The 13,740-nt window shown below is 44.7% G+C and overlaps 1 protein-coding gene across 1 annotated transcript in view; it reads right to left on the reverse strand.

The window, feature by feature from the left end:
• Positions 1-13,740, reverse strand: part of IGSF21 (immunoglobin superfamily member 21) — a 400,074-nt gene that overhangs the window by 69,450 nt on the left and 316,884 nt on the right. The window contains exon 4 of the mRNA XM_069078440.1: positions 8,596-8,714. Coding sequence (XP_068934541.1) covers positions 8,596-8,714 — 119 coding nt within the window. The remainder of the gene's footprint in view (positions 1-8,595; positions 8,715-13,740) is intronic.

Below are 13,740 nucleotides of genomic sequence, written 5' to 3' on the forward strand. Positions count from 1 at the left end.
AGAGGAGAGAGGGAGAGAGAGAGGGGGGAGAGAGGGAGAGAGAGAGACAGAGAGAGAGAGAGAGAGAGAGAGAGAGAGAGAGAGAGAGAGAGAGAGAGAGAGAGAGAGAGAGAGAGAGAGAGAGAGAGAGAACAAGAACACCTTTCCCCCCTGAAGATACCTAGTCAGGGGGATACCCCTGTCTTCTGAGGTGATCTATTTTGCTTTTGGACAACTGAGTTTTTAAAAAAAATATTCATTCATTTTTTGAGACTGGATCTTCTCTCAAGCAGGTTGCAAATGGCATCAACCACTGATTCTACAACAGAAATGCATGGAAGCTTTGACCTGCTCCATTTGTGACTGGGGCTGAGCTGGTTCACCCACCATAGGCAGCTTGATGGCCCTCTGCTTAGGGGGCTCACCATACTGGTAGCGGATAGTGTAGGGACCTCCTTAGTTTCAACCCTCCTGTAGTTCAGAATTCTTGAGCTCAAGGGATCCACCAATCTCCACCTCCCAGGCAGCAGGAATCACAGGAATATTTCCCCACACCCAAGCAGCAGCTCTGAATGTTGGGAAGTTTTGCCTTGTATCAAGGCTAAATCTATTACTTTTTCACTTCTGCCCATTACTCCTAGGTATGCCTCCAGGAGCCAAGCAGAGCAAGGCTAACCCACTTGCCCTGGGCTTCCTCCAAGAAAATACCCGATTCCTTCCACCCATCCTCTTAATGTTGTGACCCTTTATGCCCGTTGCCTTCCTTGACTCTCTGTACCTTAATGACGTCCTTCACATGTGGTCTGATCAAAGTAGAAGACAGCAGGGCCAGCAGCAATTTGTTCCTGGGAGCTCTGCCCCATCTTAATGTGGCCCCAAATTAAATTAGCTGCCCACCAGAGTATTATACAGCTTTAACGAAGCACTTAAGCCTCGATTATTGCATCTATGCCTCATAACAATCCTAGAAGGTAGAATTATGGTGAGCCAATTAATCAGTCAATAAATATTAAGCAACTATTATGTACCAAGCACTGTGCTCAAACCTGGGATTACAAAAAGAGGCAAAAGATTGCCCCTGCCCTGAAGAAGCTCACAATCTAATGGGTGAGATAACAAGAAAACATATGTATGTACACACACGTACACTTATGTTATATACATAATATATAAACATATATGTATATATACATATATGCATATGTGCATGTGTGTACATATACATATACAAACAAGTTATATACAGGATAGATAAGAAGTAAGAGAGGGAAGGTGCTAGAATTAAGAGGGGTTCAGAAAGACTTCCTGTTGAAGATGGGACTCTAGTTGGGACTTGAAGGAGGTCAGGAGGCAGAGATGAGGAGAGAGAAAGCAGTTCAGGGATAAGGGACAGTCAGAAAAAATGCCCAGAGCATTAATTAAAAACAAGGAGACCAGTGTCAGAGTATGTGGTTGGGAGTAAGAAGACTGGAAAAGCATGTGTTTGGGTGAAGGGTTTTAAACACCAAACAGAGATTTTTGTATTTGATCCTGGAGATGACAGGGAGCCACTGGAGTTTCTTGAGTAGGGGAGTGACACGATCGGCCCTGCATTTTAGGAAAATTACTTTGGTGGTTGAGTGGAGGAATGATTGTAGTAGGGAGAGGCTTGAGCGAGGCAGACCCACCAGAAGGCTATTTCAGTAGCCCAGGTTTCAGGTGATGAAGGCCTGCCTTACAGTAGTGGCAGTATCAGAGGAGAGAAGGAAATATTCAAAAGATATTGCAAAGGTGAGATCTACAGGTCTAGGTAACAGATACTCCCAGATGCTGGGAGTGAGGACAATGAGTTGGGGAATGGGAGGATAGTGGGGCCCTTGACAGCAATAAGAAAGTCTGGAGGAAGAGAGGTTTAAAGGAGAAAGATAATGAGCCCAACTTTGGCTATACTGAGTTAAGATGTGTAGAAGACAGAGATGCAATATTGGAGCTCATCTGAGAGTTCAGGACAGGATATGTAGGTTTGAGAATCACCAGCAGAGAGGTGATAATTAAATCTCTAGGAACTGACGAGATCACCAAGTGAAGGAGCATAGAAGGAGAAGAGAAGGGAGCTCAGGACAGAACCCTGAGGGACTCCTCTGGTTAGAGGGTGTGATCTAGAGGAGGATCCAGCAAAGGGGACAGAGAAGGAGCGATCAAATAGGCAGGAGGAGAACCAGGAGACAATGGCGTCCTGAAAACCTGGAAAGAAGAGAATACAGAGGAAGAGAGGATGGTCAAGAGTGTCAAAGGCTTTAGAGGTGTCAAGAAAAAAGAGGATCGAGAAAAGGCTGTTGAAAATTCAAAGATCCCTGGTAACTTAGTAGAAAGCCATAGTTGGTGGAATGATAAAATTGGAAGCTGGGTTGTTAAAGGTTAAGAAGAGAGTGAGACAAGAGAAAGTGGAGCCACCTATTGTAGATGGTCTTTTAAAAAGAATTTAACTAACTACAAAGGGCAGAAGACATAAAGGATGATGGGGGGGATGGAAAGATCAAGAAAGGATTTTTTGAGGATGGAGAGACAAGGGCATATTTGTAAGCAGTAGGAAAGGATCGAATAGACAGGAAGAGATTGAAAGTAAATGATGGATTGAGGGTGATGGAGGGGACAATCTGCTGGAGGAGATAGGTGGAATGGGATTGCTTGGGAAGGTAGAGGATTTTTTAGCCTTGGCAAAGAATAAGACTGCTTCTTCATGTGAGTCAGGAGTAAAGGGGGAGATACCAGCAGAAGGCATCTGAGTGATAGCAGACAAGGAAGAAGAGTCAATTTAAATACCTCAAAAATTTAAATAAAATAAATTTTAAAATCTCAAATAAAGTACGAGGTAAGGGTCTCAGTTGAGGGAGTAGGGGAAGGGAGAGCCATGGGAACTTGAGGAGGGGTGAGAAGTTTGATGAAGGAAGTATAGAAGGATTGCCTAGCAACAGTGAGGGCCCAGTTAAGGTTGTGTTAAATAAATCTGTAGTGTGCCCAGTCAGTACAGTTATGTGATTTTCTTCACCTTCATTTAGCTGCACCTGTGTAGGAGTGAAGGTAGTTGATGGTAGGAGAAATCCAAGGTTGAAGCCTTACTGGGCACAATCAGTGATATAATGGGGACTTATATCACTGACTGTGTCCTGGGACTCAAGAGGAGAGGACAGTGTAGACCTGAACCTGTTCACCAATGGGTCAAAATGGCGTAAAGATGAAAGAGTGGCTAGTACAGAACTATGACCTGTGAGAAAACTGAGGGGTCAAAGGGAGTGGAGATCATAGTATGGACAAAGAGTAAGGTTTGGTAAGGGAAGGTAGAAGGAGAGGTGGAAAATCACAGCCAATAAAAGAACTTCAGAGTTTTTGAACATGGAGATGGTGCCTTTGTAAATGATGACAATCAGGGTATGATCATTTTTGTGTGCGTTGGAGGTGAGATCATGGGAAATTAGTAGGTTGAAGAATTGAGTGATAGGGTATTTGAGGGAGAAATCCTCTAGCATGAGGGCAGAAATTGGGGAAGGAGATAAAAATTGTGAGCCAGGTACTGAACTCATTAAGGAAGGAAGGGGAGTGACCCAGGAGTCTTTAAACAACAGTTATAAGGATTTTGATTGGGTGGTAGATATGGATTCATGGACCTCAAAGGAGGAGAGTTTGCTGAGTGATCTAGGAAGGGGGATCTACTTGGAATTGGAAATGCAGAAAAAGGAATATTTCAACTCCCAATTCTCAACCAATAAGCCAAGGGAAATAGATGGAAAAGCTACCAGTCTTAGAAAGGGTGGCCAGGAAAGCTGTGTCATCAGGGGGCATGCAAGCTTCAGTGATTGAGAGGAGTGGGAAAGGAAAAGATTTGAGATGAAGGGAAGTTCATTGTCTATGAAACAGGCATTCCAGAAGGCGCAATAGAAGAGATGATTGGTGTTTGGTTGGGACTTTGGGGTGGGAGAGTTGAGGAGAATGGGAATAAGGAATTGGGTGGTAGGGGATGAAGTTTGAATGATGACCTACAAAGCTTTAGAATCATGGGGATGTGCAGGGAATGACCCAGTGTGAGTATGTTAATTACTAAGTGGAAAGGTACCCCTCATCTTCCCAGAGATCAGGCAGAAGACAAAAGCAGCATGAAATGGAAGGTATGAGGTTGGATGGGAGACAGTTTACTACTGCTCTTTCTTCTGAAGCCTGGAGATTAGGCAGGAGATGGGTTAGCAGAAAACCCAAGTCAAATCTGTACAGTAGAAAACAGAAGACCATCTTCCCACCAACTTTTCTCTTATGGAATCACAGAATATCAGAGCTAGGAGAGGCCTCGGAACATAGGATGTCAGAGCTGGGAGGGCCCTTAGAACACAGGATATCAGAGCTGGGAGGGCCCTTAGAACACAGGATGTCAGAGCTGGGAGGGCCCTTAGAACACAGACTGGGAGGGTCTTTAAAACACAGAATGTTAGAGCTAGGAGAGCACTTAGGACACACATTATCAGACCTGGGAGTTCTCTTAGAACATAAAATATTTGCATTCAAAGGAAACTTCTAATATCTAGCCTAGTACTCTGTTTTGTTGATGTGATTATTCAGACTCACAGATAGGAAATGACTTGCCCAGAGTCACAGAAATGGTTTGTGGCGGAGCTGAAACTGTATAAGCCAGCTTTGCTGACTTCCATCCCAGGACTTCTGCATCCATCACATGCTGCTTCTTCTGTATAATAGAAAGAACTGGAGTGTAAGTGGGAGAAATGAGCACTGTTATCCCATTTTGCTCCATGCTTCTCACTTAATTATCAGAATCCTTTTTGAGCCCTTCCATGGCCTGAGACCAAATCATCTTGGAGGCTTTGGATGTAGGAGCTTTGACTTTGTTATCTTCTTCTGAGTGTTTTGATCTTCCTTGTCACCATAGTAACTTTCTATAGTCAGAGTTTTTCTGTTGTTTGTTCATTTCCCCTGCCTAATTTCTTGACTTTTAACTATTTGTTAAGGTAGGGGTCTGCTTTCTGGGTGGAGGGCAAACTGTTCCAAACTTCAGGGGTTTTGTGCAGCTGTTTTCAGAGATACTTCTAGGGACCTGTAAATTTTAAATTCTTCCAAAGTGGAACGATCTAAGGAGAGGTGTTTCCTACTCTCCTAGTCTGATTACCCTATTTTACTAATGAAGAAACAGACTCAGAGGAACTGACATGTGCAGGGTTTTGGAGTAAGTTAGTGGCAAAGCCCCATGTCCTAATTCACAGTCTAACCTTTCTTTCACTGGTCTGAGTGACCTCTCAGTGAAGTTGTCTGACATTGGGGGTTTGTCACAAATTCTAACCAGCTCCAGCTTTTGTTAAAACCAAGGCTTTCATCCCCTGAGCATGCCAGGGGGAAGGGAGGAAGGGAGAGGTGGTGAGGTCTGGCTGCTGCCCAGCGTGGACAGCTGACTGCCAGCCTTCACAACACAGGGAAAGAGAAGTGACTTTCTCTTCTTGGGACACCAACCCTCTCCTTCTCTTCCCTTCTCTTCCTTCCCTGTGTCATTAGCTAGCTGATGTTTCTGGAAGTGAGGGCTGGCAGTCAGTGAAAATTTTTAAATTAATTCTAATACATTATCTCCTTTGAGGGATCTGTAGGACAGGCATTATTACACCCATTTTATGGATGACAAAACAGCCTCATAGAGTCCACAGCTAGAAAAATGTAACAAGAAGGATTTGAACCCAGGTATCTGTGATTTCAGTCCAATATTCCATCTCCTCTGCTAGATCACAGAATTTGAGAGCTTTAAGGCACCTCATAGTCACCTGGTCCACCTACCTATTCAAAGAGGAACCAGATCTATAGCCTACCTAGAAGATTTTGACCCAGCCCCCGCTTGAAGACATCCAAAGAGCAGGGAAGCTCACTACCTCTCCTGCTAGGTAGTCCTCATTATTAAAGAAGTCTTTCCTTTGACAAGTCTTTAAATCTGTCTTCTTCTGCCCCTTAATAATTGAGTCGGCTGTTACTGCTTACAACTGAAGGCTAATGAGGATAAGGTCATGGGATCCTTAGATCAGAGTTGGAAGGGCCCTTAGAATTCATTTAATTTACACTCCTCAGTTTACAGATAAGGAAAATTAGACTCATAGAAGAAAAGAAATTTGCCAAGGGTCACACAAACAAGCATCAGAGGTGCTCTGCCTACAAATCCACACTGCCATGATGCCGTGGCTCCAATTCCTGGGTGGGAAATTCACAAAGTTCATTTGTTCGTTCATTCAACATTCATTCATTCATTTGTTCAACATTTATTCAGCAGTCATGCATGCATTTATTCATCAGGGATTCAATAATTCATTGGATAATCATTAATTCATCCATTCAACATTAATTAATTAATTCGCTTGGAGTCCATTCATTCAACACTGATTCATTCATGTGGCATGAATTCCATTTCTACTCTTTCCCTGTGCACAAGCTTCCGTCTCTCATCTTTGTGCCTGAGTACCCATTGCTCTGAATGTTCTTCCTTCTCACCTCCCCCTGGTGAAGTCCCTGGCTTCCTTCAGAGCACAGCTCGGGGGGGGGGGGCACTTCCTATAAGAGACTTTTCCTGGTTTACCTTACCCTCTCTCCTATACCCAGTTCTTAGCAGATAACCCCTTTCAAAATTGTGTTGTAAGCTGATGGGTGGTTTTCATTTTGTCTCTCTTTTCCTTCCCTGCTCCTGCATTAGACTGTCCTTGAGAGCAGAGACTGTCCTTTGACTTTCTTTGTGTCTTCAGTCATTAGCACAGTGCCCAGCACACAGTAGGTGCTTAATAAATGCTTGTGGCAGGGGAGGGAAGAAAAAAAAGAAGTTTACATGATAACTTTATTATATATTTAAAAAGAAAAGCAAGTGGGCAGTATGAACACAGTTATTAGCAAGTACTTTAAAAGCACCTACTAGGTGTGCAACATTATTAACATGAATTGTTTTTAAGAATCACTTAATAAGGACCTACCACAAGCCACACTCAAACAATCTCTTCCCCACTTGCCAAGTGTCCTCTGAAAAGGGCATTTCAGGTACTAATCAGCAGGTAGGGGAAGGTTTAGAGGATGATACCTGACCTACCAAGAAGTGTTAATTGGCTCCCAATCCTTCAACCCCTTAGCCTGTTCAAGTTCCTGGCTTGCCTTGTGTATGACAGCTGCATTCTGTCATACAGGCTCACAGCTCCCTCCCTCCCTCCTTCATTCCAGACCTCTCGTGTCTCAGCCAGTGGCTGGAACTGAGAGGCTACCCCTGACCCATGGCCTAGCTCAAGAGAGTAGCCTGAGTGCCTGCAGGCCATCTTGACCAGACTTGTCTCCCATATTCTTTCCTGAGCACAGAGATCCAACCCCAATTGCATCCTCCTTTCCACATAAGCCCCCAGCTGAGTCCCCATAGAATGGTAGTCACAGAGTAGAGAGAGCTCTGGAAATAGACCCAGAACCACAGCATCTCAGAGTTAGAAGGAGGCTCAGAGGACATCTGACCCAACCTTGTGTCTGAACAGGAATCCTTGACTAGTCAAGAGACCCAAGTTCAAATTGAGGTTTTGCTGATTTTTAGCTATTTGATCTTGGGCATGATTGTGAAGGGCAGCTGGGTGATGCCACAGTGCACAGAGCACCAGGTCTGGAATCAGGAAGACTCCTCTTCCTGAGTTCAAATCTCAGACACTTATTAGCTGTGTGACCCTGGGCAAGTCACTTAATCCCGTTTGCCTCAGTTTCCTCATTTGTTAAATGAGCTGGAGAAGGAGATGGTAAACCACTCGAGTATCTTTACCAAGAAAACCCCAAATGGGGTCACAAAGAATTGGACATTTCTGAACAACAACTAAACACCAAGAAGTCTGTGAAGTGAGGAGTTTCATACACTCAAGGGATTTAATGAGTGTGGAATCCATCCTCTGCCTTTCATGGCTCATAGGGTCATAGCTCTAGAGCTGAATAAAGGACTTTGAAGGCCCTCTACTCTGTCCTTCCCCTTTTATGGATGAGGAAATTGAGGAAACTGCCTGTCACAAGGTAGTAGGTCACATAGCTGGGATTCAAGCCTGACTCTTGATAAGGATGCTGCCAGTGGCTGCTTCACCAGGGTTGTTATAAAGACAGCACTTTGTAAACCTTAAAGAGTTATTGAAAATGTGAGCCATTGTAGCTGTTGGTAACACACAGAGCACCCAGCCTGTGCACACATAGCTCTGCCCAGCTCTGTTCCATTCCCTTTCCTCCTGCCCCACTCCCAACACACACACACACACACACACACACACACACACACTCAGTGAACACTGGCTCATTTGACAATCAACAGAGACTCAGAAAGGAGGGGGAAGAGACTGACAAATGGGAGGTCCCAGCAGAAGTCTGATTCACTGTAGAACCCCTCCCATATCCGTTATCCCCCCCACCCCAACTCCCCTCCCAGTGCAGAGTATGGGCAGAAGGACTGGAAGAGTTCCTGAAAGAAGATCCATGGACAATTTCCATTCCTATCAGCTGCCAGTAGGCACGGCCCCACACCATTCCAAGTCCTCCTTGATCAGTCACTGGATAGAAGATATCCTGCTCCTTTGTCCCCACCTTCCCTCCTCTCCCCATATCACTTACACATGACGTTGAGGAAGATGTTGCCAGATGCCAGGACCACCTTCTCCCTCGTGGCTCGGTCATAGATCCCCACATGACACTCATAGGGCCCATTGTCAGAGATCCGGACCTCGGGCAGCCTGGGCATGTGATGGAAAGAAGGAGGGAGAAAAGAAAGAGGAACATGAAGACTAGGGCTATGGTGGTCCACTGAGGGGACATGGTATTGGAGCAATAAGGAGCCTCAGGTGGGACCCACAGAAACAACCATCAGAGAGCTCACAAAGAGCTGATCTCCCCCTTGTCATCTGCTTGCTTACTCCAGGTCCCTCTATAAGGCCAGGCCCTCCCTCCCCTTCCACCTCAATAACCACTCCACTAAAATAAATAACACTCATCTCCTCCCAAAAAACAAATAAAAGACAAACTAGTACCTAAGAGGTCAAACCACAGAGCAGAGGGAGTTAGAACACAGGATGTCAGAGCTGGGAGGGAACTTAGAACACAGGATGTCAGAGCTGGCAGGGCCATTGGAACACAAAATACCAGAACTGGCAGGGCCCTTAGAAAACAGAATGTCAGAGCTGATAGGATTCTTAGAACAGAGAATGCTAAGATTAGAAGAGAAGCAGAAAGCTGGGAAACACATTTTACAATCAGTGTCTCTGATAAAGGCCTTGTTTCTAAAATACATAAAGAACTGAGTCAAATCTATAAGTCATTCTCCAATTGATAAATGGTCAAAGGATATGAACAGGAAGTTTTCATATGAAGAAATTAAAGCTATCTATAGTCATATAAAATGCTATAAATCACTATTAATTAGAGAGATGCAAATCAAAACAACTCTGAGGTACCACATCACACCTATCAGATTGACTAAGGTGACAAAAGAGGAAAATGATAAATGTTGGAGATGTGGGAAAATTGCAACACTAATGCATTGTTGGTGGAGTTGTGAACTTATCCAACCATTCTGGAGAACAATTTGGATCTATGCCCAAAAGGCTATAAAACTGTGCACCCTTTGACCCAGCAATGCCACTTCTAGGTCTGTATCCCAAAGAGATCATAAAAATGGAAATAAAGATCCACATGTACAAAAATATTTATAGCAGCTCTTTTTGTGGTAGCCAAGAACTGAAAATTGAGGGGATGTCCATCAATTGTGGAATGACTGAACAAGTTGTGGTATATGAATATAACGGAATACTATTATTCCATAAGAAATGATGAGCAGGCAGACTTCAGAAAAACTCGGAAAGACTTACATGAATTGATGCTGAGTAAAGTGAGCAGAACCAGGAGAACATTGTACACAGTAACAGCAACATTGTGGGATGACCAACTATGATGGACTTAGCTCTTCTCATCAATGAAAAGATCTAAGACAACTCCAAAAGACTCATGATGGAAAATGCCATCTGCATCCAGAAAAAAAGAACTATGGAGTGGAGTCTGAATGCAGATCAAAACATACTATTTGCTCTCTCTCTCCCTGTCTCTCTCTCTCTCTCCCTCCTTCCCTCCCTCTGTCTCTGTCTCTGTCTCTGTCTCTGTCTCTCTCTCTCTCTCTCTGTCTCTCTCTCTCTCTCTCTCTCTCTCTCTCTCTCTGTCTCTCTCTCTCTCTCTCTCTCTCTCTCTTTCTCTCTCCTTCGCTCCCTCCCCCCCCTCACTCTCTCTCACTCTCTCTCTCTCTTCTGGTTCCTCTCATTGGTTCTAATTCTTCTTTGCAACATGACTAATGTGAAAATGTTTATTATGAATGTATATGTAGAATTTATATCAGATTGCATGCAGTCTTAGGGGGAGGTGGGGATGGAGGGGGAGAAAACAAAAAACAAACAAACAAATAAATGGGAAAAGAATAGAGAATGTCAGAGCTGTGAGGGGCCTGTTTAGAAGGTGTTTCGATGTCCTTTAGAAGAGAGCTCAGAGCACATCTGGTGCAACCTTGCATCTGAACAGTAATTCTTGACTAGGGTTGCTTCACTGGTAGACTTAAACTCAAGTTTAGGTTTTGCTGATGTTTAGTTGTTTGACCTTGGGCCAGTTTGTGAAGTGAGGAGTTTCATAGGATCAAGGGAGGTAAGGGAGAGTCTGAGAGACTGTCAGAGCTGGGAGGCACCTGTGGCTCTTCCCAGCTCAAAGTCTGTTCCCTGGTGGAAACTGAGATGCACTTGGGAAAAACCACTTGCCCAAAGTCATAAAGCCAGTGTCCTGGGTCTTGGGACCTCCAAGGGGCAGGTCTACAGAGTGAGCTGTGCCTTCTGGGGGAGTCTGACGGCTGATCTTCTTTCTTCTCCTTTTCCTTCTTGTAAGCACTTGTCTCCCTCAGTCACTGAAGAAGCAGTTTCCTTTCTGCCTTCCTCACCAGGCCTCCCCTTGGCATCCAGGCTGCCAGGTAGCCCTGGGCTATACTACTCCCTCCCCTCCTCCTTTCAGGAGAGTCTTCCGAGCTTAGATCTAGCTAGCTTGTTATCACCCACCACTTCATCTCAAGACTCACTTTACTCTTCTGATTCAACTGTGTGTCTGTCTCCCTCTTCATCTTCCGGCTCCTTGCCTTGTGACTCACTGTTCTCTGGATGAACTCCCTCACCTGAAGTTTTTCTTTTCATCCATTGTTCTGCAGATCCAGCCAAACTCTCTCCCCTTTAGGGAGCAAACGGATCCGGGAGACATTGACACGTGGCACAGAGAGGGTGGGTGGGACCATTCCTCCAGCAGAGGCTGGAAGGACCGATTGTATATCTGAGAACGTAGTGCTGTCTGAGAGCTCTGAATTCTTCAAGGAGCCCCAGGGACTCTGTCTGCATCCGCTTGTGTCCTGGCCAAGCTATCCGAGGCACCCGTCAAGTGACAATTATGATGGCAACCACCTAGATGGTCCATGCTGGTGAGGACACAGGCAATGTGCTACAGGTGATACATATTCTAATGAGATGTGTGGGTGACAGGTACCTAGATAGACTCAACGGACACATTCAGGTCCCTGCTTAAGGAGAGGACATAGCTTTAGGACTAACGTAGAGCGCAGAGGTCATGCCTCTCGAATCTTTCATTTTGTAGAAAAGGAAACTGAAGCCTAGGTAGGGGAAAGGCTTCTCTGAGGTCACATAGATAATGACAGGATGGGGATTTGAACCCAGGCTCATTGACTTCCAAGGCTTTGTTATTTCCACTGTACTACATTGTCTCTCTGGTAGCATCTCCACTCTTCACACGTCACTGGTGCAACTACTGATCATGGGCATCCCGGTCACCTGGTTACCCAACCGTACATAGAAGATACCCAAGATTATATTATCTATAGGAGTGAGAAAGGAATGCACTCCAAGCATGAGGCAAAGTCTGGGCAAAGGAATGGAGGTGGGATAAGGGAAGTCACTTGTGAGGACCATTGAAAAAACAGAGTAAGTGATCGGTGACGTGTGGAGATGAGAGATGGAAGCACAGGCTTTTCATGATGGTGGTTGCTAACTACCCTAAATATATGATCAAAGTGATGGGTGAGTGATGTATGATATGAAATAGAAATAGAAATGATCTGTTCTATAAGCATATAATGCAATCATGTATTTGTTAATAATTATATAATTAAGACACATACATACACATATATAATGTCTACACTTGCACATATATAGATATTTTGTTGTAGTTTAGTCATTTTTCAGATGTGTGTGACTCTTTGTGACTACATTTGGGACCTCCAGGTTTTCTTCGCAAAGATACTGGGGTGGTTTGCCGTTTCCTTCTCCAGCTCATTTTACAGAGGAGGAAACTGAGGCAAACAAGGTAAAGTGACTTTCCCAGGGTCATATAGCTAGCAAATGTCTGAGGCCAGATTTGAATTCAAGAAGAGATTTTGAATTTAAGAAGAGGAGTCTTCTTGACTCCAGGCCAGGTAAGTTTGTCCGCCATCCCACTTAGCTGCTCCTACACACACACACACACATACACACACACACTACATATATGTATATATAAACACAATACATACACACATATGGAATTGAGTGGTATGTCATCTGTAGGTGACATATGTAGGTGAGTGGTAGATACACAGGTGATATGTAGGAGCTGACTTCTGTAGGGACAGGTATGCTTGTACTGAAGACAGGAATGAACGAATGAATGAATGAATGAACGAATGAACAAATATTAAGGACGCCATGCGCCAGGCATATGCTAAGATCTAGGATGCAAGGACAAAAAGCAAGACGGTCCCTGCCCTCTGGGGGCTTACATTCTAATAGTAGAAGACAGTCCCTCCAGGGGAGTGGTGGCCAAGGAGGAGTGTTTGGGGATGGCGAATAGAGTTGGAGGGCACTGAATTGTTCCCTCTTTTCCAGGAATACGGATGCATTGTTCTGATTACTGTTGGGAGAGGGGGGGTGGCATGTGTGGTAACGTGCTACCCACCCCAGTCCAGTAAGACCAAGCACATGCTCCAGTTACGCCTCCCTCCCTCTCCTTTCTATAGGCTCAATTGTACCCAGGACGCAAGTCTGATTTTGCTGCAGCCTGGTTCTGTTTGCCTAATCTTAGCTTTTACCTCAGCTGCCTCCTCTCTAAAGTGGATTAAGCATCCCAGAGAGTTCCTTTCCCCAGGAACTGAGTGGCATTGATCTGCTGACTGGTTAGCAGACCGTCTACAGATAACAGGGGGCTGGGCAGGGGCTTCTTTTCACCAGCAATGGGCCACAATCAATAAACTATTAATAACTGCAAAGGTTTAGGGAGAGATCAGTGTAATACAGGTTAGCGGCAGGAGTTTGCCAGCACTGATGATTTCTCTAGAAGGGCAAGTCATTATGTTATTGCAGATGAAAGTATATCAGATGTCCCAAGCTAGTCTTGCGCTAGACCAGCCTTAGCTGGGTACAAGAAGGTCCAAAGGAACAGGGATGGATTTTGGGGGCAGCAGTGGCTGTGGAAGCCCCAACATGGCTTTGCAGAGGGTATGGGCTAGGAGTACTGAACACCTACATCTGTTTTACTGGACAGATTTGTCTCTGAACCATAGATTTTGAAAGTAGGAAGGGTCCTTAGAATATAAAATGTTTGACTATAGGAGTCAGAGCTGGGAGGGCCCTTAGAACACAGGAGGTCAGAGCTGGGAGGGCCCTTAGAACACAGGATGTCAGAGCTGGGAGGGTC

Source organism: Petaurus breviceps, unplaced genomic scaffold (genome assembly GCF_028583685.1).
Source record: "Petaurus breviceps papuanus isolate PSGF00001 unplaced genomic scaffold, PetGlider_PUasm1.0 91041, whole genome shotgun sequence".
NCBI classification, from domain to species: Eukaryota; Metazoa; Chordata; class Mammalia; order Diprotodontia; family Petauridae; genus Petaurus; species Petaurus breviceps.